Genomic DNA, 22,697 nt, shown 5'->3' with positions numbered 1-22,697 from the left:
TATCGTCATCTTGTTCCAGTTTACCACAAGACATGTTAGAGACGCACCTAACGTGGAGGAAGGCGCTTTAGTCAAATGAAGTCAAAATAAAATTTTATAGCCTACATGCAAATTTAAATGTATCAGAAAACTAACATGGCCATCATGAAACACGGTGGCGGCAGCATCAAGCTGTTTTCTTCAGCGTCACAGCAGATGGGAAAACGGAAGAAACTACATACAGGACTTTAACCTTCCAACAGAAAAACAACCAGCCAGATAAAGCCGTGTTTTTAAAAGTGACCCATTACGGTTCCTTTACCAGATTAGGATAAATCTAAGGTTACGAAAACATTTTTATCACATTTTTCCACATACTTTCAGAATGTTGTTGCTGTTTTAGGGCCTCATGTCTCTTTAAATCCAAATAAACACCTGCTGTTGGTCGACCCCCCAACTCAACAGTTACACTCCCACGTAAAAATGGCTGCAAACAGATGCACATTTATACAACCCTTCAGCTTTGAAAAGCAGAAGTAGAGCCTCCTGCACAACCAACAAGAATGCAGCAAGCGGTTTCTAAATGGTAAGTCAGCAACAAAACACTTGCCTTTTTCAGCAGCCATTGTACAGCAGTAAATCCAGCTGACCAAATGTCCTGGAGCAGCGCTTGGGTTGCTAGGTAACAGCACAGCGTTACAAAAGATGTTTCTGAAACGGCTAATTCTCCAAACACCAAAAAAATTTTAACTTGTTGCCAGAAAAACGCTGGGTGTTTTCATTAAATGCTTGGGTTGCTTTTTTTAGAAGCAGTAGAGACACAAATGGAAGTTAAAAAAAATGCAAAATGTGATTTTTGCTAAATCTCCTTTAATTAGCTTGTTTATGCATTAGAATGGCCTAGTCAAAGAATCAATTTGAGGGTTAGCAACGAACTGGAGCTTTTACCCTAAACGACAAAGGTAATGTCAAGTCAGGGGGAGGGGATGAACACAAATTCACGCCACACTTTTCAGCTCTTTATTTTTAAAACATTTCGTCGTTCACATTGATGATAAATAAAACGTTGCGTTTCGTGGTTGTGTCGATACAAAATGTGAAAAGGTTCTGAGGGTGTGAATACTTTTGGAAGGCACTGTATATTTATGTGTTCACAAAAGCTGCGTACCGATTTTCACATCATCGCACAACAATAAAAACGGTCAGTTACCTGTTATTTGTAAGATATATGTGTGTATCTGTTTGGTGCATATATTCAAATATATTACTTTTTCATTAAAGTTATACAAATCAGAGCTTCTCCAATTATAATATTTACAATAAACTCTTAACTTATTTCTTTACAGGTATTTACAGAATAGGGAAGCTTCAAAAAGGGTTTCACACACACACTGAAACAGTTACTGTACACACACACACACACGCAGTGGAGTGCATATGGACGGCTGATAGTCTCGGACAGTCGCAGCATTTTTATTGCTCAGTATCTTCATGAGGTAAAAAGTCTTTGCTGTAATCAAACGTGGACAGAGGGAAGCAGAAGAAGTGGAGACACTGCAAAAACACAAAATGGCACCAAGGAATTTTGGTCTAATTTCTAGTGCTGATATCTTAGTAAACCTGAAATAAAGCATAACTAACTTACAACTTTTCAGCATTTTAAGTAAATAATTGATTAATATTGATAAATACTTGCCAATTCCACTGGCAGTAACAATAAATTTTTACCTTCTTATAAGTGAAATATACAGATTACGACCGCTGGGGGGAAATCTGACTTTCTGCTCTGAATTTGGATATTTTTGTTCTCTGAATTCAGATTTTTCTCAAAATCTGGACTTTTAAAAAAATTCTGAATTTTGACTTTTTTGTCTCAGAATTAAATTTTTTCTTTGAATTTTTTGATCAGAATTCAGATTTTTTCTTCTTCTTCTTCCATAGAAATAACCTATCAGTGGAAGTAGTACTTTCTTTTAAATTAACGTTACCGTAAGAAATAACTTTGCTTATTCTTTTCTTGCGCCACGTTTCATACAGTCAAACTGCTATTTCATGTGCACCAGGACATTTGGCACTAGAAACTCGACCAGAGACACTCGGGAATATTTTGTGTTTTTGCAGTGTGGGTCGGTAACTGAAGGTTTGTTGAAATGTGGAGCGGCGTTCTAGAAAAACGTTTACAATGTTTGGTGGAGGCTCAAACTGAAACGTGGCGCGTGGTCGTCCAGAGATGAGCTGCAGAAAGGCACAAAGAATATGAGCTGCAGGTTTAAAGTGACTCAGAAACGGTTGGTGCAAGTGGAGATGGAACAGAATCTGATGCCGCGTCGTCTAAATGCTGCGTTTCATCTCTTATCAACAGTCAGGAGACAGCGCCGCTGCCGCTGCCGCTGCTTCTTCCTCTCCTGTTGCTCATCCTCAAACTGAACCAGCCTCTGCTGACCTGGAACGAGCCACGGGCCCGGCAGCGCGGCGGCGGCCAGCGAGAGCCCTGAAATGCTGGCGGCGGAGATGCTGGCATCTGATTGGCTGTCTCCAGACTCCGACGTGGCGTCGCCCAGCTGGTTCTTGGACAGCGTGGAGGCGAGGAAGGAGAACGACTCTCTGTGCGACTCCGGACCTAACACAGTGACACCTGGTAAGGGCCGATCAGAGATGACCGACTCTGGGCCGCAGTCTTCCTCCTCCTCCTCTTCATCCCTCCTCAGGCCCCAGTATTCTGCCGCCATGTTCCAGTTTTCGTCAGTTTCCTCCTCCTGGTTTTCCTTCGGTTTGGGGAGTCTGTGGATCGGGCCTGGAATAGGTAGGAAAACATCGTCGTCTTCACTTTCTGAGTCCGCTCTTCCCTCTGGTTCCTCCTTAGCAGCAGATCCTTCCTCCTCATCTTCCTCCTCTGTCATCCTCCTCCTCTCCAAACTCCTGCTTTTCCTCTCTCTCCGTCTGCTCCTCCCTCTTCCCCTTCCTGCCTCTTCCTCTTCATATTTCCTGATTACGTCTCTGGGTAAACTCTGAGGCCTCCTCTTCCTCCTCTCCCCGTCCCGGCGCTCAGAGACGGGGCTCCGTAAGCGACCTCCTCCTACTGAGCCCCGCCTTCTTCCTCTGATCGCTCCCGTCCTGCTCTCCCTCACGTCTCCGACCGACCTGCTCCTCCTCGTCTGCTTGGCGCGGCGCCCCCTCCTTCCGGTGGAGCTCACTGCAGCCAGACTCTGCTCTTTGGGGTTATGCAGGAGGGAGGAGGAGGTGATTCTCTGCTCACGGGCTGAAAGGGTGAGGAGGAAACGGAGAGGAGACAAGATGAGTCGCCAGAAAACAGACAGGAAAAATAAAATCTCTGCCTGACAGATTTATCTGATCCGCAGTGCTTTGCAAAAGTATGAATGAAGTTTTAAAATTGCACACATTTTGTCTTGTTCACTGAATTTAAAGGATTTATTTATAGGATTAACCCAGTGAAAAAGCAACATAAAGTTTAATTACAGCCTGTTAATAAAACACTTTTATGCTAGTTAAGGTAGTGTTACTTTAAACACGACCATTTTCTTCCTTAAATAGGTTAGTTCAGTGGTTCCAAAGATTTTCTGGGCCTCCCTATGGATTATGATAAAATGGAAAATCCAAATGGAAAAACTAAGAAGTGAATTTTGCATAATAGATCTCCTCTAATTAAAGCTTGTTTATTCAGAATGGCCTAGTCAAAGAGCAACCCTATCGACTTATGGCTAACTAAGTTAGAGCTGTTACCATAAAAGGTTTGCAGCTGCAGCCATAAAGCTTAGAGGATAAACACAAATTCACTCCACACTTTTCAGGTTTTTACTTTTAAAACATTTCGTCTGTCACTTTAAATCCTAATGATCTGCTGCTGGCCACGCCCCCCAACTCAATGTTTACGCTCATTTAAAAATGTCTGCCAACAGATGTGCATTTATACACAACCGTACATCTTTGAAAAGCATAAGCAGAGCTTTCTGTACAACAATATAAAGTGGTTTCTGGATGGTACATCAACAGAAAAACACTCGTCTTTTCCAGCAGCCACTGTGCAGCAGTAAAACCAACTGATTCAACATGATGGAGCTCTGCTTGTGATGCTAGGTGGGTACTGAAGATTTTTAATCATGAAAAGGTTTTTACACCATGCTTCCCTTTCCTCCCACTTCATAATTATGCATGACTTTGTGCTGGTCTGTCAGACAAAATGCCAACAAAATGTGATTTTCATGCTCAACCCCATAAATACGACTGCAAGGCACTGCACATTAAAAAGCTTCTAGCTTAAGTGTTTCACTGCTCTTAAGGTCGTCTTGGGTGAGAACATCCTTACTGTGCTGCAACATGAATTAATCATACAACATGCATTTATTTATTAGCGTGCTCTCAGATTATGCATTCACATGCCCACAAATCACCAAGGCAAAATTATTCTGCTCACAGGCGAATATGCAAGAAACATAACGTTGTTCATTACTAACTAATCTCATAATCTTATAATGAGGAAGTCCGACATATGCTAAGTTTTACTGAGCGCAGACAGCAGTGGTGAAAGAGATGTAGAGAGGCAGAAAATGGGAGAACTAACAGGAACCATTACCAACCGCGTATTCTCTGTCCGTCCAATGACATAGAAGCAAGGCTCGCCTAGCTTGGAGTTGGTCATACAGAGAGACAAACTGGAGAGCTCCACTGAGAGGCAAAGAGAAGAAACGAGTGGAGACGAGTGGAAATGAAGAGGAATGAAAGGGACAACCAAGAAATGCACATGGTGAAGGTGGTGTGGAAATGTTAGCAGAAAGAAGGTTTTAATGGAGCAGGAAAGTGACGGATTAAAAAGCAGAGAAATCAGAGAGGTGTAAGAGAGAATAAAACAGTGAAAAGGATTTTAGTTAGTCAATAAGACAAAAGAGAGGAATAAAGAAAATAACACCCAAAAGACGCAAATGTAAGAACAAGAGTTCTTATAAAATACTGTCCATTCACACCCACATGCAAAAACACAAAATCTTACCAAGTATCTTTAGTTTCTAGTGCGAATGTCTTATTTAGCTTCAAACAAAACAAAACTAACTTACAAGTAACTTTTTAACACCACATAGCAGCTGGTTTTAACTGAATAATTCCTTAATACTGACGAAAACGTTCTAGTTCCACTGGTAAATTATTTCACTTAACATGGGGAAAATGTTTTGTTATAAGTGAAATAAGAATAATTTTTAAAATCGATATTAAGTGATTACCTACTTAAAGCAAGCTCCTATATCTGCTGAAAAGTTACTTGTAAGTTAGTTTCATCTTACTTTAAGTTACTAAAATATTTAGACAACTAACTAGACAAAAATGCAGGAAAAGATTTAGTATTTTTTCCAAGGTTTTTTTTAATGACAAATCACAAGAATTTGGATTGAAAAGTCAGAACTCTTTTTTTCTTTCCCATAGAAATAATCTATTTGCGTTTTATCAGTATTTATTATTGACTTACAACAAGAAAGTTACTTGTAAGTTAGTTTTGTCAGGTTTGAAGTGTATTAAGATATTTGCAGTAGAAACTGAACCTAAAGTACTTGGAAAGGTTTTGCATTTCTGCAGGATTCATCTTGGAAAACCTCAGGCGGCGTCGCACCGTAATCAGGCACGTAGCCGTTGCCTCTCTTGAGCACCAGGTGGATCCGGTGGCCTCCGCGGCGGATCATCTCCACGGCCTGGCTGTGGGTCATCCCGGCCGTACTGTCCCCGTTGATCTCCACCAGCTGGTCGCTGACCTGCAAGCACACCATCACTTTTCCCTTCACTCACAGGAGGAAATAAAAACAATGTAAAAGGTGAGCAGATGTTCCACCTCCAGACCTCCTGGTTCATCAAAACTCTCCCTGTTACGATTCTGATGCTAGCTGCTCTGTATCCGAAGCTCCAGCTTTATATTACAGAATAAACTTTGCAGTACACATTGTAGTTTTTTGCATACTAGTTAGGAATTATTGCATACTTATGGCTGCTGTTCAGTCTCTTGAGATGCTTAGGCTGCATTCACACCAGTGTGGGTAAATTCAACTGAAATTAAAGTGTGTCTAGAAGTAGTGGGAGAAATTGCTCATGATCTTTTACTAAAGACAAAAACATTGTTTTGCAAAGAAGGAAGTCCTGTTCAGTGTCTTCTTCAGAGGTTTTTATGTCATTTCCTTCAGTGGTTCTAACATTAATATTTCATAAATGTTCAATTATAACACTATGAATGATACAATCATTAAAAAATATGACGGAAAAAATAAACTTTGGTTTATTTGGCATTTCTGAGTAAAGCTACTTTTACCTGCTGACTAAATTTGCTCAAATTAAAGTTGGATTCTCTAAAGTCTGACGCCACCTGTATTTTTTGGCTCCGTGACGCAGGGCCGCCCTCCATCAGCCCGAGGACGTAGAGGCCCATGTTGTACTCGCTCCCGCCTCGGAGGCTGAAGCCGAAGCCCGACGGCCCGCGGTCGAGGTCGACGCTGTAATACCTGGAGTCCCGCTGGCAGGGAGGCAGAAAGGAAACAACAATCACTCCCATTTCTGGAAGCACACAAGTCTTCAGGAGAAGCATATGCTCACCTTTGGGTGTGACCTCTGACCTTTCCTGCTCCTGTGACCATGGTCATGGTCGGCGGTTTCTGTGTGGTTTGAAGCGTCTGAGGTGGATTAACGTTTTGGTTAGATTGTAGACTGAGAGCCAGGCTGGTTGGCTCTGCGTTGTGTTTGCTTACAGGTGCTGGGTCGGGGCACGATGGTTAGGCGCAGCGTGTTTCCGGCTCTGCGAAGAATCTGAGCGAGCTCTCGGTGAGGCAGCGTCACCACTGAGCGCCCCTCAACGGCCTCCAGGCGATCTCCGGGCCGGATCTGGCCGCTCTTTGCTGCCGGGCTGCCGCGCCGGACCGTGACGAAGCGGTGAGGAAGGAGGGACGCAGCTGAAACAGGAACAAAAGTCGATCAGTCAGACCAATCTAAATGGTAAACATCACATTTTATTTCGTATTTAAAGGGGACCTGCTCTGTAAAATTCACATTTTGCATGTTTTTGTACTTGGGTCTGAACTGCTTCTAAAACAGTCCAATTAAAACCACTTTACTGTTTTTTTGGTGTCTAGAAAATGAGCAGCTAGATTTACGGCTGTATGCGTTGTACAACGGCTGCTGGAAAAGACAAGTGTTGTGTTGCCAATGGTGGTGTCAATTAATTAAAAAATGTTCTATGCTTTAATTACACCATTATTAATCAAGATTAATCACTAAGCGTAACTTTTGACGTGGAAAAATTACAATAAGGTCACACCTGCTAGTTGTATTGCTCTATGTTTATTCTAAGTTTCTGAATATTCCCATCAAGTTTTCACTATTTGGGTTACATGTAGAAGGTTGGATGTTGTTTTCCCCAGCTGCATGGGAACCAGTCTGTTTCCCATGCTTTGGATCTCTTATCCTATTTGTATAAAACTCATGTGTTGTCTCTGCCTGGCAGAGCTTTTGCATCCAGACTTGCTTCATTAATGATTGTCTATGAGCTCTCTATGTTGTGCACAATATATGATTAAACCTCAGAGTGATTTTACCTGAACAGTGCTTGGAAATTGATTTTTTTCCACGACACTTTGTAAACTTCAAATGCAAAAATGCCCGTTTTCAAAATGTGTTGAAGAAAATGTTTTATTGTTTCACATTCAGGGAGGTTTAAAAGAAGTAATTTTATTCCAATGTAATTTAGAGATGTGAACTATTAGCTGGTTGTGATTCGGTGGAATTCACCAATGCACTAAGTAGGCTATATTTAGAGCAAACTTATATTATATTAAGGTGTTTTAGATTATTAACATTGAGAGCCCTAGTTGTTCACTTACCACTCAGAAACCATTTGCTGCATTCTTGTTGGTTGTGCAGGAGGTTCTACTAATGCTTATCAAAGATGTATTATGCTTGATCTGAAAGGGGCTCAAAATGAGCAGACTGAAATCTAATTTTCTAAAAATGATCTTGAGCCAAAAAGATGTAATGAAAATGTTTTTTGCAGTCCATAAACCTACTTTAACCTCCTCAGGTGATCGTTAAAGTAATGCAACCTTAACCAGCATAAAAGCTTTTTATTTTTTTTATTATCAATTCTGTTTAAGAGCAGGAAGATTTAGCCCAACAGAGAGCATGCTAGATTTGCTAAAATAAGCTGTAATTAAGCTTCAGCTTGCTATTTGACTGGGGTAAGGCTATAAATTACTTCCAGTGGGAGTTTTTTCTACCCTCTTTGTCTCCTCGAAACATTTCCCCCCTTTGTTTCATCCTAATTCACTTTTTTCTGGCGCGCCAGCAACATTTCCCCCCCTCTATTGATTCGTCTTTTACCTTCAGAACAAGGAGTCATGACCAGAAGCCTTCGGGCCAGAACTGATTGTCCTGTCCTAAATTTGTCAAGCAACGTCACATTTTGGATTTTTACGCTTAATATTTATACGTCAGTAATTTTCTGCTGTTCTGCAAACTTGCAGGTTGTCTGCATTAGTATTGCACTCATATCTGAAAGAAATACACTGCAACATTTCTTTTTCTTTGCAAGCATTTAAAGGGATAGTTCAGGTTTTGGTTTTTGTAGAGAGGTTCTGTTATAAAATATAAAATCAGATTATAACTAAACTGCAGTAGGTAACTCTCTTGACATCTTTATTTAGTATAAATCCAGACTAAATGACTCAGGAGGATTCAGTCAACATCTTCCTGAAACCGACTCCAGTATAAATAACGGTGTGGATAATTTTCCAGTTATTCTTCACACACTGGTTTGAATTAGAAGGTTATTTCTAAGAAAATTTATGTTGATTTACATTTATAATGGAGGTAGAAGATGGAAATCCAGTCGTTATTTTCTGAAGTGAAACAGGAAGTGGAGCATGTAAAGCTTTTTACCTGTCTCATTAAAATGAAGCATTTCACAGTAAATTAGGGGAATGCTATCTGAATCACTGAAGACGCACTGCCTCCAACACTTCCTGTGTGCATCATTATTGGATTCTTTGTAAACCTGTGCCTAATTTAACTCTTAAAAAACAACTTAACAATCATTCACATGAACAGTTATGTAGCCAAAGACATTAGAATGAAATGTAAATATAATTTATTGTTTCACCGTGGGGAAATGCAGGAGTTGTTGGAAAATGGAGGGTTTTGGTTTAAGCTAATCTCGGGCTAGCTATTAGCTTTAACGTCTTTAATCAGTCGATTTAAAATTAAATGAAGATACCAAAAAAAATGTCTTCTGCACTAAAGGTGTAACTAATCCATAGTTCTCAAACTGATTTACAAGTCCTACTGGTGGCTACAGAGTTGCCTTTAAGGGAAATTTGTGGTTCAAACTTATTGAAGTTGTACTTAGGATCTGTTAAAATGTATTTAAATAAATTTTTTTGTAAATTTACAGGAAACATTTTGCTCCTTTGTAGGCCCACTCTTGATTCATTCGTTCATACGGTCTCTATTTGAATCCTCTAAACATCCGTTCTTTCTATCAGTTGACTGATATTCATTTTTATAATCTATTTCTCCTTGTAAAGTTCAGTTTATTTACTTCCTGCTTCACCTGTTTGACATTTTTCTCCTTTTATTCGTCTTCTATTTATATGTTTAGTCACTTTCCCTTGGTTTTCTCTCTGTTTAATAAATTCCTGTTTCTTTCATATAAGCTGATTATTAATTTGAACTTGTAATGCTTTGAATTCAAATAATCACCTTCCCTGTCACTGAAGCCTCACAGTTCAGTCCCTTCTTTTTCAGATCCTTCCATCCGGCTTCTGTTGTTCCAAAGTCTATTTTTTATGTTGTATCTTCATGAAATTCACTGTAAACTGAAACTGCCCCTCTAAGTGCATCAAATATTATATTATTATTGGTCAATGTCTACTCTTAAATTACTTCCATCAACACTGTGTGATAAAAGAAGCTTAAACTATTAAGATATTTGATATTCTCAAAGGGCTTCTTGTGCCAGAATATATTAATAAAACCCTTTAATAAACTTTAAATATTAATAAATTCCATAAATACTTATTAAAATAAAAACGTACATTGAACATCTTTTCACATTGATGTAATTTGGCAGTTTACAGATAAAAATAGCTTTGATTTTATTGATAAAACAACATTAAAACACAGCTATTATCTTGAAGGCCACATAAAAGCACCAGTGGGCCGGATTTGGCCCTCAGGCCTCGAGGTTGACACACTTGATCTATTTAAATACTTTTTCCTTTGCTGTATGTGGGAAACAATGTTGGCAATCCTCCACTCTGAGCCTCTGCACTGCTCATCGTCACGAGCTGCAATAAATTAAGTAAGTGAATAAATAAAAGTGTGAGGATGAGGCCAGAGATGATATGGAACTGAGTGGGTTGTCGTGATGCGCCGGTTTCAAAGTAAAAAACCGAAACGGCCTGTTAACTTCGTCTCATCCTGTGTGTGATGAGATCGCTCAGATTTAGGCTCAACGCTGACCAGCGTATGAGTTTGATGAGGAAAAAATGCGGAGCAGCCCAGATTTAAATGTTCCTACAATAATCTCCTTCAGCGGATAAGAAGCTCCTTACAGATTTTCTCTGCTCAGATGTGAATCTTGTGGGGTTTTTTATGCTTGCCCCTCCACCCCCATCCCTGCGTTGAGAGCAAGCTGCGTTTTGGTGACAGCTGGCCCCTCCAGAGTCCTGCCAGTGGCCTTACGTAACCCAGAATAAACATTTTTCAGTTAATACCAAAAACCCTCATTGCTCTCTGGATAAAAACAGCACGTTTGATCTAAAGTTAAAGTGCTTGTTAACAGGTTAAACCTGTAACGAGGGGGCGAAGAATATGCCAAAGGAGATGAAGTGCATGTCAGACAGGGACGATGATTCGGTTAAAAGACAACTCAGAGCCCAGAAACATCTCCAATCTGGACGTAATCTGGGTGACCCAGGCAGAAACGGCAATCAGGTCAGATCAAAGCCAAGGCAGCTTTGGACATAGTCTTCTTATCATGCATAATACATCAGCAAACAGATGAATAAACACGCACACGGCACCATTGTGCAGACACACACATGCCCGGAGACCGGGACGAACACATTTGGTCACAGATGTGGGAAAACAGGCACAGCTGCATGCGAATGCACAGATTGTTTATTTTATCCTGTGGGGTATTTCCCTCGTGGCTCTCTGTGTCTACCGTAATCCCACTGCGGTACGTCCTGCAGCCACCATGCATGAAAGGTAACAGCACCCCGTTCTCTGTCATCACCAAGCCCCCCCTCTGCAGCTCAGATGCGGACGTAGTCGGCACCGAGCGTCGGCAGGTTCTCCTCAAAACGCAGCTAAAATTCTCTCCATTCATCTTTCTGACGGCTCAAAAAATCACAGATAATCATAACATGCAAAAGTCCACTTCTGCAACAACATCAGCAGCATCTGAGACATGTGACCAACTTTCACACAGGCAAACTTCAGGACATGCAAACATCAAGTGATTAAAAATATTTACGTTTGGACTCCTTTACAGTTTTCAAAGCAGACTGTAGTCTCTCCAGCATGGCTCTTTGATTAGCTAATGCAACAAAAAGAAAAAGAAAGAAAACAACAACAAAAAAAAAGTCCTTTATTCCAAGTCCAGCAGCTTGAAGGCTTCACTTGCAACAGGAGCTAAAACACAGGCTGGCCGTTCCCCTCTGTTGCTCTGCAGCGAGGGAAATGTTCAGCATTTCCCTGAAGCATTCAGAGAGGTAGTGGAGAGAGCAGAGAGGTACGACGGAGGGGGCGAGTTTTAATCTCCTGAAAAACCAGACTGGACGCTTTTACTGCAGAGTGAAAAGGGGGGTGAGAGACGGAGAGTGGGCGGGAGCTTATGAGACGAGCGGAGGAGCGGGAGAGAAAGACGGGACAGACGGGAAAAAGAGAGAGAGACGGGGATGGAGGGAACTTCTTGACAAGATAAGACGACATGGGGGTTTATCGGCGTGAAAACACGCACGTGTTTGTGTTCGGCCATAAAACGGTTTTATCTGCATCCCACAGAGGAGGAGAGGCTTGTGCATCGTTGGGGAGGCTGAGTTTCACCTGCTGTAGATACAATAAACACCAAACGGAGAGGCGACAAGAGCAGCTCTCTTCCCAGAGAGGACATAAATCTGCTGCTGCTGCAAAAAAAAAAAGGTACTGCAGGAAACAGTTATGATTGAGTGGATTAAAAAGTTAACAAAAAACCAATCCACTAATTTATGGACGCCTCTTATTCTGTTAAAACAGACAGATTTAAAAAATTTGTATCTCTTCACTGCAAAAACACAAAATCTTACCAAGTGCTTTTGGTCTAGTTTTTAGTGCAAATATCTTAGTACACTTGATTTAAGACAAAACTAAACTTATAAGTGACTTTTCAGCAGAACATAAGTGTTTGTATTAAGCAAAAATTCCCTTTTTATTGAATAAACATTCCAAGTTCCACTGGCAGTTTATTTCATGTACATCAAAACATTTTCCCATGTTATGCCAGTAGATCTAGTAACTTTAAGATCAATATTAAGGAATTATTTTCTTAAAACAAGCTCCTAAATCTCAATGAAAGTTACTTAAAGTTAGTTTTGTCTTATTTCAAGTTTTCTAATATATTTACACTTTCTTAGTTACTCTTCATAAAAAGGAGATTTAAATTGGTCTACATTGCAAAAACACAAAGTCTTACCAAGTATTTTTGGTTTAGTTTCTAGTGCAAATATCTTATTACACTTGAAGTAAGACAAACATAATTTTAGTTCAAATGGTAGATTATTTCACATATAAACATGGAAAAACTCTCGTTACAAGTTAAATAATCTGCCAATGGGGGGAACGAGAAATTACTCACTTAAAAAAAGCTCCTGTATCTTAATGACAGTTACATCTGTCTTATTTCAAGTGCACCAAGACATTTTCACAAAAATACTTGGTATTATTTTGTGTTTCTGCAGTGACCAGACCTTCACTGGAGCTTTTTGAGGTCCAATTAGCTCCAAGTGCTCCAGAGCTTGAAGGACCTGAACTCTCTAGCAAAGAGCCGTGAACTCAAAAGCACCAGACGACGGTGGTAAATACCGAAGAGGTCGAACAAAGATCTGTTTTAAACAACCAGAACCAGGAGATTTAAAAAGCACTTCGTAATAAACCAACCTGAAAGACTGAATGCAAAACAAATTCTTTGAGATTGCAAGGAGAGCAAATGCACCAGAAAAATGTAGATGAAGCATTGTGACTCATTCAGTGGCTTGTGGCCATGCCAAGCAATTTTAATGTGCAATTACCTAATGGTGCTTCTTTGCACAAGGGCATCCAAATAAAACCCACTGCTTTGGGCAGGTAACCAACTGTTAATGCTCTTCAGAAGTCCTCCAGTTCTGGTATTTTAACGCACCGAAGTGGGTGATGCTAGTTCTTACCTTTTCCGTTCTCCAAGTCCTGAGAGGCGATCACAAACCCGAATCCCTCCCCGGGCTTTCTCCTCAGTTCCACGTCGAACCCTCTGAAGCGCCGCGTCCGATCGCCCTTCCGCTTCTCCAGGCTCGCGTCAGGCACAGACACGCTGCCGGCGCCGGCGGCCTCGTCTTCCAGGCCGATGTCGATCCAGTCTTTGGGCTCCATGGTCAGGGTCACTGGAATCGACTCCAGGAAACTGGTGCTCTGGATCAGAGAGGAGCTGGTGAGGAGCGGGGAGGGAGGGTTACTGGTGGCGGTGCGGGGAACGGGCAGCGCCTCTGGGAGCAACGACAAGTTGCCCGTGTCAACAGGAGGAGGAGGGGGACGCAGCAGAGGAGGAGGGAGTCTCCGAACCGAGACCGGAGAAACCGATGGGTGATAAGTGCCTAAACAGACGGGAGAAAAGAAACGGGATATAAACACTGAGCATTAGATGGTCAGAAGTTGGTCGTTGGGTTTCCACTGACGTGTAATTTTACAATTAGTCCATTTTGCTGGATGTTAAATTGTTTTGTGATAAACCAGGGGTGTCCAAACTTTTTGAGCCAAGGGCCAAAACCCCAAAGCTGAAAATATTCAGGGGCCAAAATTTAAATTTTCCCCACCAAATAAAAAAACGCAAAAAAAAAGTATTGTAAATAGTTTCTCTTTCACCTGAACAACAATAAATAAAACTGTTAATATTTTATCAAATATTTAAGAATTTTATCAAATTATTAAACATTTTAATAGTTGTATCAAATTATTGATAATATATTAATATTTATTAATTTAGGCTTAGCAAGGGTTGTCAAAATACAGCCCCTGCAATAAACAAGTATGTAGCAATATATTCATATTAATATACAGTTTTATATCAATATATTTATTTTTTTTAAATGATTAATATTTTTTACCTTAATGTTTATAGTTATGTAACTCTTTGGACTAATTATTAAAAAATGTTTAAGTCTAAAAAACATTTATTTACTTTAATTTTTTATAATACATAGGTGCGCCAAAGTCTGTTTTTCAGTGTAAACATGCTGGATGTTTGTGGCACAACTAATAATATAAAAATAATTTTAAAAAGGCTAACTCAAGAAAAATTATTTGTGTTTTATGTTTAAGAAGAGATAAATGACAAACGGTATAACGACAAACTTTTGATCACATTTGTAATGGAAACACAGCTACTGACTCCGAATGGGTTGAGAGTTTTTTACCTCCTCTGTAAACCAGCAGAGTAACTTCTCCCTGTTTCGTGTGCTCCTGCAGGATTGTTTGAATCTATAAAAAAGGAAAAGTTGGGGTTATTTTTTGGAGTCAAACTGAAACACATTATTAAGAAAACCTTCAAGAGTTAAAGTTAGGGCTGGACAATAAATATTGTGATCGACATGTGATCAATATCAACAGCTAATATGTTTGATAGAATCTTCAATAGTTGCTCTCTAGTTCTGCCAGATAAGCATGGCTGACCTGCAAAAACACAAACTTTTACAAAGTACTTTTGGTGTAGTGTCTAGTACAAATGTCTTTTTATAGTTGGAATAAGACAAAACTAACTTACAAGTAACTTTTAAACAAGAAGTAGGAGCTTGTTTTAAGTCAATAGTTCTATAATATTGACAAAAAAGTTCCAGGGAAAGTATATTTAACTTATAACATGACATTTTTCCCATGTTATGAGTGAATTAATCTGCCAGGGGAACTAGCACTTTTTCATTAATATTACAAAGACATTTGTACTAGAAACTACATAAAAATACTATATTTTGTGTTTTTTTAGTGTTGTGGAATCAACTAACTCACTCCCTCTTTGGTTACCTAGCAACAACATGCTGGGGAGCAAGCAGTTTCAAGTTCCCCCAACTTTGGTTACCTAGCAACAGCCTGTTGGATAACTTGTGAAGTAGCAGTTTCAGATTCACTGTGCCTCATAACTGCGTAAAAATAAAAAAAAACGTTGTTGAGGAGCTAAACTGTGGTCACACCACCAGTTTGGCATCATTTCAGATATTTAAAGCAGAAACTGGATAAATAATTATGACCATGGACTGATGTGAATCCCTGATGTTGCGATACATTTTTCAGCCATATTGTCCAGCCCTTGTTAAAATAATCTAGGTTGACCGTTTTATTTATTACCTGAATGAGGCTGAGACTCTGGACATCAGCTCCATTGATCTTGACAACAGCGTCCCCTGGCTGCAGGGAGTTGCACTGCTTTCTGTCAAAGACTCTCTCCACCACAGTCAACCTGCCTCCAGAACCACCAGCCATCAGGCTGAACCCGAGGCCTCTGTCTCCTTCGGTTTGCGCCAAGGCCACTGGAACAAGTTCCCCTCCGGTCAATCCCCCAAACCCACTCCCCACACTCATCGCGCCAGGAGAGGAAACGCTGCTGGGGCTGGCAGTGGGGCTGGTGTTTCCATGGAAACCATTGACGCCATGGTGGTGGGGGCTTTCTCTGGTGAGCGGTGGTCTGAGATGGGAGGTCTGTGGTCTGAAAAGGTGGGAGTGAGCGCTGCGTTGGCCGCCGGAGGAAGACGACGGCCTCCGCGGTGACTCGGGGAGCGGCAGCCTGGCCCCCGGCATGGTGCAGGTGGACAAGTCGCTTTCGGACGACTTCGACGTTCCATAACGTAAATGATGCTGCGGTGTCGTAAGGGAGTTATTGTTGTGATTTCGTATCATTGATGCCCTGAGGAGGAAGAGAAGGAGGCAAAGTCAACACTGAATTACACCTTACTTAAAAAACACATGCAAGGTCAAAAAGAAGCAGTAAGCAGTACTAAATCAGGTAGCACAACTCACAAAAAAATAACTGCTCATGTAACTTAGAATAAACTAGTTTGATTGAGTCCTTGACCTTCCTCTTTCTCCCAATTATTTTTATTAAGGTTTTATTGGCTCTAGTGGCCTTTATTTGAGACGACAGACAGGAAAGTGCGTAATGAGAGAGGAGGAAGACATGCAGCAAGCAAAGGTCATCAGTCTGAGACTCAAACCTGTGACCTCCATATGTGGGTTGTGCTTTACGCCTGCGCCACTGCAGGAACCCTCTCTCCCACTTCACAGAATTATTAATTACATCAAATATTTTAAACTCATGATGTATTAAAAACATCAAGTTAGTTGACTAGCCTGGCTAAAGTTAAAATGATACATAAATGTTCTGGTTTTCTGCGCTCCTGTTCATGGTAACACCGGGATTATCTCTATATTATCAGTCAGATTAGATGAATAACTGCCTCCAGAATATAAAAAAAACTCAAGTAAAGCATTTGTATTTGGATGCATAAAGTATTGAGCCAAATGCACTATAATCAAAAACTTACTTTTTCTAAATTAATCCAACTCAAGTAGAGATAGTTGGATATACCAAGTAATTTACTCAAACTAATTTAAGTCAACTTACTATCTTCAATTAAATACAATTTTGCATTTAAAGTGTAATCTCTGCGTCTGAAAAGGTGAAGTTCGGGTTCTTACCTGTGTGAACCTACCGCAGAAACAACCTCGCTGTCGCTCTGGCTTGCTAGCGTCGGGTCCAGTGACTGCAGCCTGGCTAAGCTCCTGTGTGACCGCGGTGGCCGAACTGGGGAGAACAGCGCAGCGTTGCTCACACTGGAGCGTCTGTACGGCGGAGGCTGTCTGGATGCGTAAGATGTGGCATTTCCATTGGCATCTAGGGTCACGCCGTGCTCCACGTAGCCTCTGTCGCTGTGGTAGCCGTTAAAGAGCTGGCTCTGTGGCGAAGGTGTTGAAAGGCGAGGTAGCTGGTGAAGAGGTTGTGGTTGGGTGGTGGTAGGCGTGACATGGCGGTCCTCAGCGTCCAGTAACCTTGGTGACGGCTGCTTGGGACGGCCGTCCGGGTTGTAGAGCATTGGATACCCCCTTCTCACCTCTATGTCTATGCTGTGGCCCACAGGCACGGATTTGAGCATCTCTACCGCCTCTTTGTGAGACATTCCCAACACACAAGCATCGTTGATGTACACGAGTATGTCCGCTGATGAAGTCAAAACAAAACACAAAGATTAATATGTAACAGAAATTATCAGTTTTTTGATTTTATGTAATATTTTGGGGAAATTTTGAAATGTCATCGTTATCCTAGCTTCTAAATGTGTAATGCATTCCAGCATGTCCTTTACAGAGTTGGGTAGAAAAAATTACATTCAGTAGTAGCAGTACTTCAACATATTTTCACTTCAGTAAAAGTAAAAAATTTGTCATCCACTCGAATAAAACACTCGAGTAAAATGTGTTTTGTAAAAAGGTTACTCAAGTACTGAGTAACTGATCAAAATATCCATAATTTAAGATTTAAAAACTACATAATCAGACAGAAAAATATGAAAAATGATGTGGAAAGTTGGTATTTTGAGGACCCAAAAGAAAATTATTTAAATTAATAACATAATTACAATATAACGCCAGGCAAATAAAAATATTTTCAAAATCAATTTCTTTGAATAAAATACTTATGAAACTAACAAAAAAATGCAGGTGTGTAAGTATCCAACCATTTTACTAAAGAGTAGCAATACTTCATGATAAAATTATTCAAGTAAAAGTAAGAAGTATAGCATAATAAAAATACTCCTAAAAGTTGTTTTTTTTTTTCAAAAAGTTACTGAAGTAAATGTAACTAGTTACTACCCAACTCTGGTCTTTTGTAGGTAAAAGAGTAAACAAATCAAATTGTGAAAAGAACTAAATTGTTTATGTTGCAAATATATCCTAAAATAGCATGAACTTATTCACAGTTAGCCTAGAAAGACAGCTAGTAGTAGCCTAACAGTCATTAAGTTAAATTCTTTCCTTTTGACCGGTACCACTGGTGCCTTCAAGACTTTCATCAGACATTCAGTTTATTTCAAAGGAACTAAAATGCTGAAAGGTGAGCGCCGTCTGAGAGGCTAAAAGGTACGACAACATCTCCAAGCAGTTTCATGTTTCCATGACAATCATCTGCAATATTGCTGAAAAGTTTCAGGTTCATGGTGACGGGCGCCACTCTTCTAGGACATGAGTACAAGAGGAAATGCTACACACATTTACCTGAGAACTAATGGGACGGTAAAACTAGAACCAAGGAAACCCTCCAGAACCATTTAGGCTGAACTTCCGGGTTGAGGTGCTTTACTTTCTGACTGCAGGATCCTTTGCATTTTGAAAATTTCTGACATAAAATCAAACTAAATGTTGCCAGATACAGACTTCTGTTGTTGGATATCATGCCTGCATTAAGGGTCTCATCTGTTTGTCCATACTGTCATCTTGTGTACAGCTCTATGTTGTTTTTCAAGTGAATCAATAATCAATAGACGAGTCAAATTTGTCCCCAACATTAAACATGCAAAGTGCGGAGACATTTGTCCGCGCCTCTGTGTTTGCTCATAAAATTAATCTGTGCGCTTGCAGACTAATCCGAAAAAGTAATCTGCCTAAACCAGCCTATTTAACAGATATGAACTAGATCAGCCTGTGCTCTGGCCTCCTGGAGCGGTAATAGCTGCCTCTGGTAATAGCTGCCTCTGTGAGAATTTGCGTGACAGTCTGTAAACAGGATGTGCGCCACTGTATTTGCAAGTGTTATGATAGCAAGATTATGGATTACTAGCCACCAGGATTAAAGGGTTTTATCTACACTTTCCCTTGCATGTAAAAATAAAAATGAGGAGCTGCAGGTAAGGAAAAGATGTATAAACACTTTAATAAGAGACTGATGCATATAAACTGAAAATACGTTTGATTAAATGTATAATAATTCCAATAAATCCAGAACCACACAGCATTCTGGGGGATGTAGGTAGAAGGAAAACTTTAGCCGCTCAACGTCAGCTAACAAGGTTTTTGGAATCAACTCACTCTGGTTACCTAGCAACTCACTTATTCTATGGTTACCTAGCAACGATCTCTTGAGTAACTTGTGCAGCAGCAGTTCAAGGTTTTGCTATTGTGCCTCATAACTGCTTAAGAATAAGAAAGAACGGCGTGGAGTGAAAGGAATAAAACGACTAGAGCAGTGTTTCCCAATTCCAGTCCTGGGGGCCCCCCTGCCTGCATGTTTTAGATGTGCCTCTATACCAGAACAGCTGATTCAAATGATTGCATGACATCTTCTGCAGAAACCAAGTACTGCAGGAGCCTGTTAATCACCCAAAGATTCAATCCAGGTGTGTGGCAGTAGGGAAACACCTAAAACATGCAGGCAGGGGGGCCTGAGGACTGGAATTGGGAAACACTGGACTAGAGCATCTCAAAAGGAATCTATGGATAAAACAGATAGCATTTCAGATATTTCAACACAAACTAAATTATAATGATCAATATCGACTGATATGAAACCCTAATATCATGATACGTTTTTCAAGCATGTCGTCCTGCCCTACTGTTTCTTCAAATACAGAAAACATTTCCATGACTTAAGTAATAATAGCTACAGTCTGCAGATATGCCAATTCAATAGCTTTCACAAAAGAAATATTTCTCAAATATCACAAGATCATGCTGACAACACCCTTCAGTGTGGATGATGTTTCAGACTAAAAAACCTCTCAAAGTTAGCCATGTTCAAATTCACTGAGGAGTTATTTTAAAAAAGCCAGAGAATCAAAGACAACTGTATTTTCTATGACAGGTTGACAGCCTGTACAAACTGTAAGTCTTTTACAGTCTGTAAAAGAGTGACAGAGATCGAGATTTTCGCACGTGCCAGGAAGACGATGTATTGCAAAGATATATCGTCTACAGCTCTATGTTTTTAATTTTTTTTTTCCGGCTCTCTATGTCTTTCTGTAACTGAACATGCTGGGATTCAAATTGCTGGTAGCTTTTGGTAGACCTCAGTAGTAAACAGGTCAAAATTTTCTACAAATACAAGCAAAAATCTCTTTTACAGTGATTGAAAAAAATTCAATTTGGAACCCAGAACTAAATAAATAAGATTATTTTCATTTCTAAAGTGTTTACCTGTCTTTAGAGTGGAGGGGCCACTTGCCGTCACACTGTAGACCTGGAGAAACTCTCTTGGCCGGCTGCCTCCAACTATGTTGAAACCAAACCCTCTGGAGCCCTTGATCAAGTGTGCATGGACAGGGAAACCCCTGAGATCCTCAGGCAGGTCCGTGAACCCTGATGATCAACAAAGTAAAGAGAAAAACACAAAAAAGAGGCAGAAGATTGATTAATGAGAGAAGCACAGCAGACAGGAGACAAAAAAAGTGGAAACAGTCCAAGGTTTTTCATACACAACTAAATGCTTGGAAGTGGCAGGTTTTAGTAGAGAGGAAAAAAGGAGTTTAACAGTACGAACCAATCGCCAGATGGCTTTTAACGAAATGCTACACAACCCAAAGCATATGGTAGAGAGATTGCTTTAAAAGCAGAATCCATTACTGACTGTCTGCTAAGTTAAATTTGGCAACATAATCCATTTGCTTTACCAAGCTCTGCAGAGTGATGTAGGTCATTTTTTAAATTTATTTTTAAATGTTACATCACATCAGAAAAATCTGCAAAATGTGTTTTAGATTGGGCGTATTCCCCTAGTTCATCTCTTATAATGTAAGCATGTGTTGTCTTTATCTAGACATGTGTGATATTACAGCAACAGATAATAAAAATCATCAAAATCCCTTTAACACGCAGATCAAAATGAATGCAATATTGCCTTCTGCTGGTACAGAAAGGGCATTACACTTGACTGAGCAGAGGGAAGCAAAGCAATGCTTTTGAATTAGTTCTTTTTTTTTAACGTTGCTGTGATCACAGATAGACATCATGAATGACATTTTTATTTGAAACGGGCAGATTGCATGGATGCCAGTCACATGTTCTCCCCATGTTGACCCTGCCAGCCTGTGCAGCAGGTCTGGCCGCTCTCCAGCAGCTCAGAGCTTTAGGCGTTAATCACTTACATGCCACTGTTCGGCCAAAAGCTCATTCTATCTCATTTGACTCTAACAAGCCTGCTGTGTCTGCGGCTTCCGTGCATGACAAATTTGTGGCCTCATTTAGCATGTTCAACTGTTAAATATGTTGATCGTGTGCTGATAATTGCATGGTGAGAGAGAAGGGGCAGGAAAGGAAAACAAAGAAGAAACAAAGACCCTCACATTCATTTTTGTAGTTGCTCTCTCTGCTTGAGGGACGAGGGCCCAGCCAGCTGGTCCTCCTCGGGCTGCGCCTTGGGTAGAAAAACAGGCAGAAGAAGAGCCACCAGTTTTAGTCAAATTATGATACTGAATAAATGACAAAAAATAAATTGTGGAGTGGAAACTGTGGATAAAACAGGAAAGGTCACATCAATAGCTTAGCAGTATTTCAGGTGTTTAAAACCAAAAAACTAATCAATAATTATCAATATCAATCGATATGAAACATTTATATCGTGATACATTTTTCAGCCATATTGTCCAGCCCTCCCTCATCTTTTGAGTTAAATTCAAAAATACTTTATTGATCCCAGTTACAAATTAAATATTGTTGTAACTCATATTAATTAAAATTCATTGTTCATTTTTGCCAGGTAAAAACTTTTTTTAAGCAGTTATGAGGAGGGAAAGTGGCAGAACTTTAAACTGCTGCTGTGGCAGTTACTCCACAGGTTGTTGCTAAGTAACCAAAGAGTGAGTGGGTTGCTAGGTAACCAAAGAACAAGTGAGTTAGTTGATGCTAATCTCTAGCAGTTATTAGGCAAGAGGAGAAACATTCATCCAATCACAGTCACAAAAGCACAAATACTCAAATATATGAACTGGTAGGAAACTTGGGGTTAAAGGCCATGTACTGAAAAAAGCTCAAAAAATTTAAAATAAAGAAAATAACACCCGGAAAACATACATGTAAGAATATGAGCTCCTTGTTATAAAAATACATCTGTCCATTTATGCAAATTCCATTTTGTATTTTAGTGCTTTCACTGCAAAAATGCAAAATCTTACCAAGTATTTCTGGTCCAGTACAAAGATAGTGCAAATATCTTTGAATACTGAAACAAAAATTAACTTGCAAGTAACTTTTCAGCAAGATGGAATTTATTATAAGTAAATAATTACTTAATATTCATGAAAACATACTAGTTCTACTGGCATATTATTTGACTGATAATATGGGAAACTTATTGCATTGATGATAATTTTCCCAGAACATTATAATCTGGTACCAGTCCACCATGTGGGGAGGACAACAGAACCCATTTTCACCAGAATCAACAAACAGGTCCTTCAGTTTGCACCACA

The 22,697-nt window shown here is 40.0% G+C and overlaps 1 protein-coding gene across 4 annotated transcripts in view; it reads right to left on the bottom strand.

Moving 5' to 3' along the window:
- Positions 1–985: 985 nt before the first annotated feature.
- LOC122832458 (membrane-associated guanylate kinase, WW and PDZ domain-containing protein 3) overlaps positions 986–22,697 on the bottom strand; it is a 67,675-nt gene continuing 45,963 nt past the window's right edge. For 2 of the 4 annotated variants that reach the window (XM_044119275.1, XM_044119256.1), the window contains exons 7-18: positions 21,573–21,643; positions 20,428–20,589; positions 16,939–17,458; positions 15,592–16,147; positions 14,667–14,730; positions 13,425–13,847; positions 11,498–11,560; positions 6,717–6,917; positions 6,565–6,641; positions 6,338–6,484; positions 5,597–5,735; positions 986–3,238 (exon numbers count right to left, since the gene is read on the bottom strand). In XM_044119275.1, the coding sequence (XP_043975210.1) occupies positions 2,325–3,238; positions 5,597–5,735; positions 6,338–6,484; positions 6,565–6,641; positions 6,717–6,917; positions 11,498–11,560; positions 13,425–13,847; positions 14,667–14,730; positions 15,592–16,147; positions 16,939–17,458; positions 20,428–20,589; positions 21,573–21,643 (3,337 nt within the window). In that variant the 3' untranslated portion in view covers positions 986–2,324. Of the gene's footprint in view, positions 3,239–4,574; positions 4,663–5,596; positions 5,736–6,337; positions 6,485–6,564; positions 6,642–6,716; positions 6,918–11,497; positions 11,561–13,424; positions 13,848–14,666; positions 14,731–15,591; positions 16,148–16,938; positions 17,459–20,427; positions 20,590–21,572; positions 21,644–22,697 lie in introns of all 4 variants that reach the window. The other 2 variants (XM_044119285.1, XM_044119266.1) reach the window with 2 other exon arrangements.

The sequence above is a fragment of the Gambusia affinis genome, linkage group LG01 (genome assembly GCF_019740435.1).
Source record: "Gambusia affinis linkage group LG01, SWU_Gaff_1.0, whole genome shotgun sequence".
Taxonomy (NCBI): domain Eukaryota; kingdom Metazoa; phylum Chordata; class Actinopteri; order Cyprinodontiformes; family Poeciliidae; genus Gambusia; species Gambusia affinis.
Note: the sequence above shows the minus strand (reverse complement) of the source record. Positions and strands in the feature narration are given on the sequence as shown.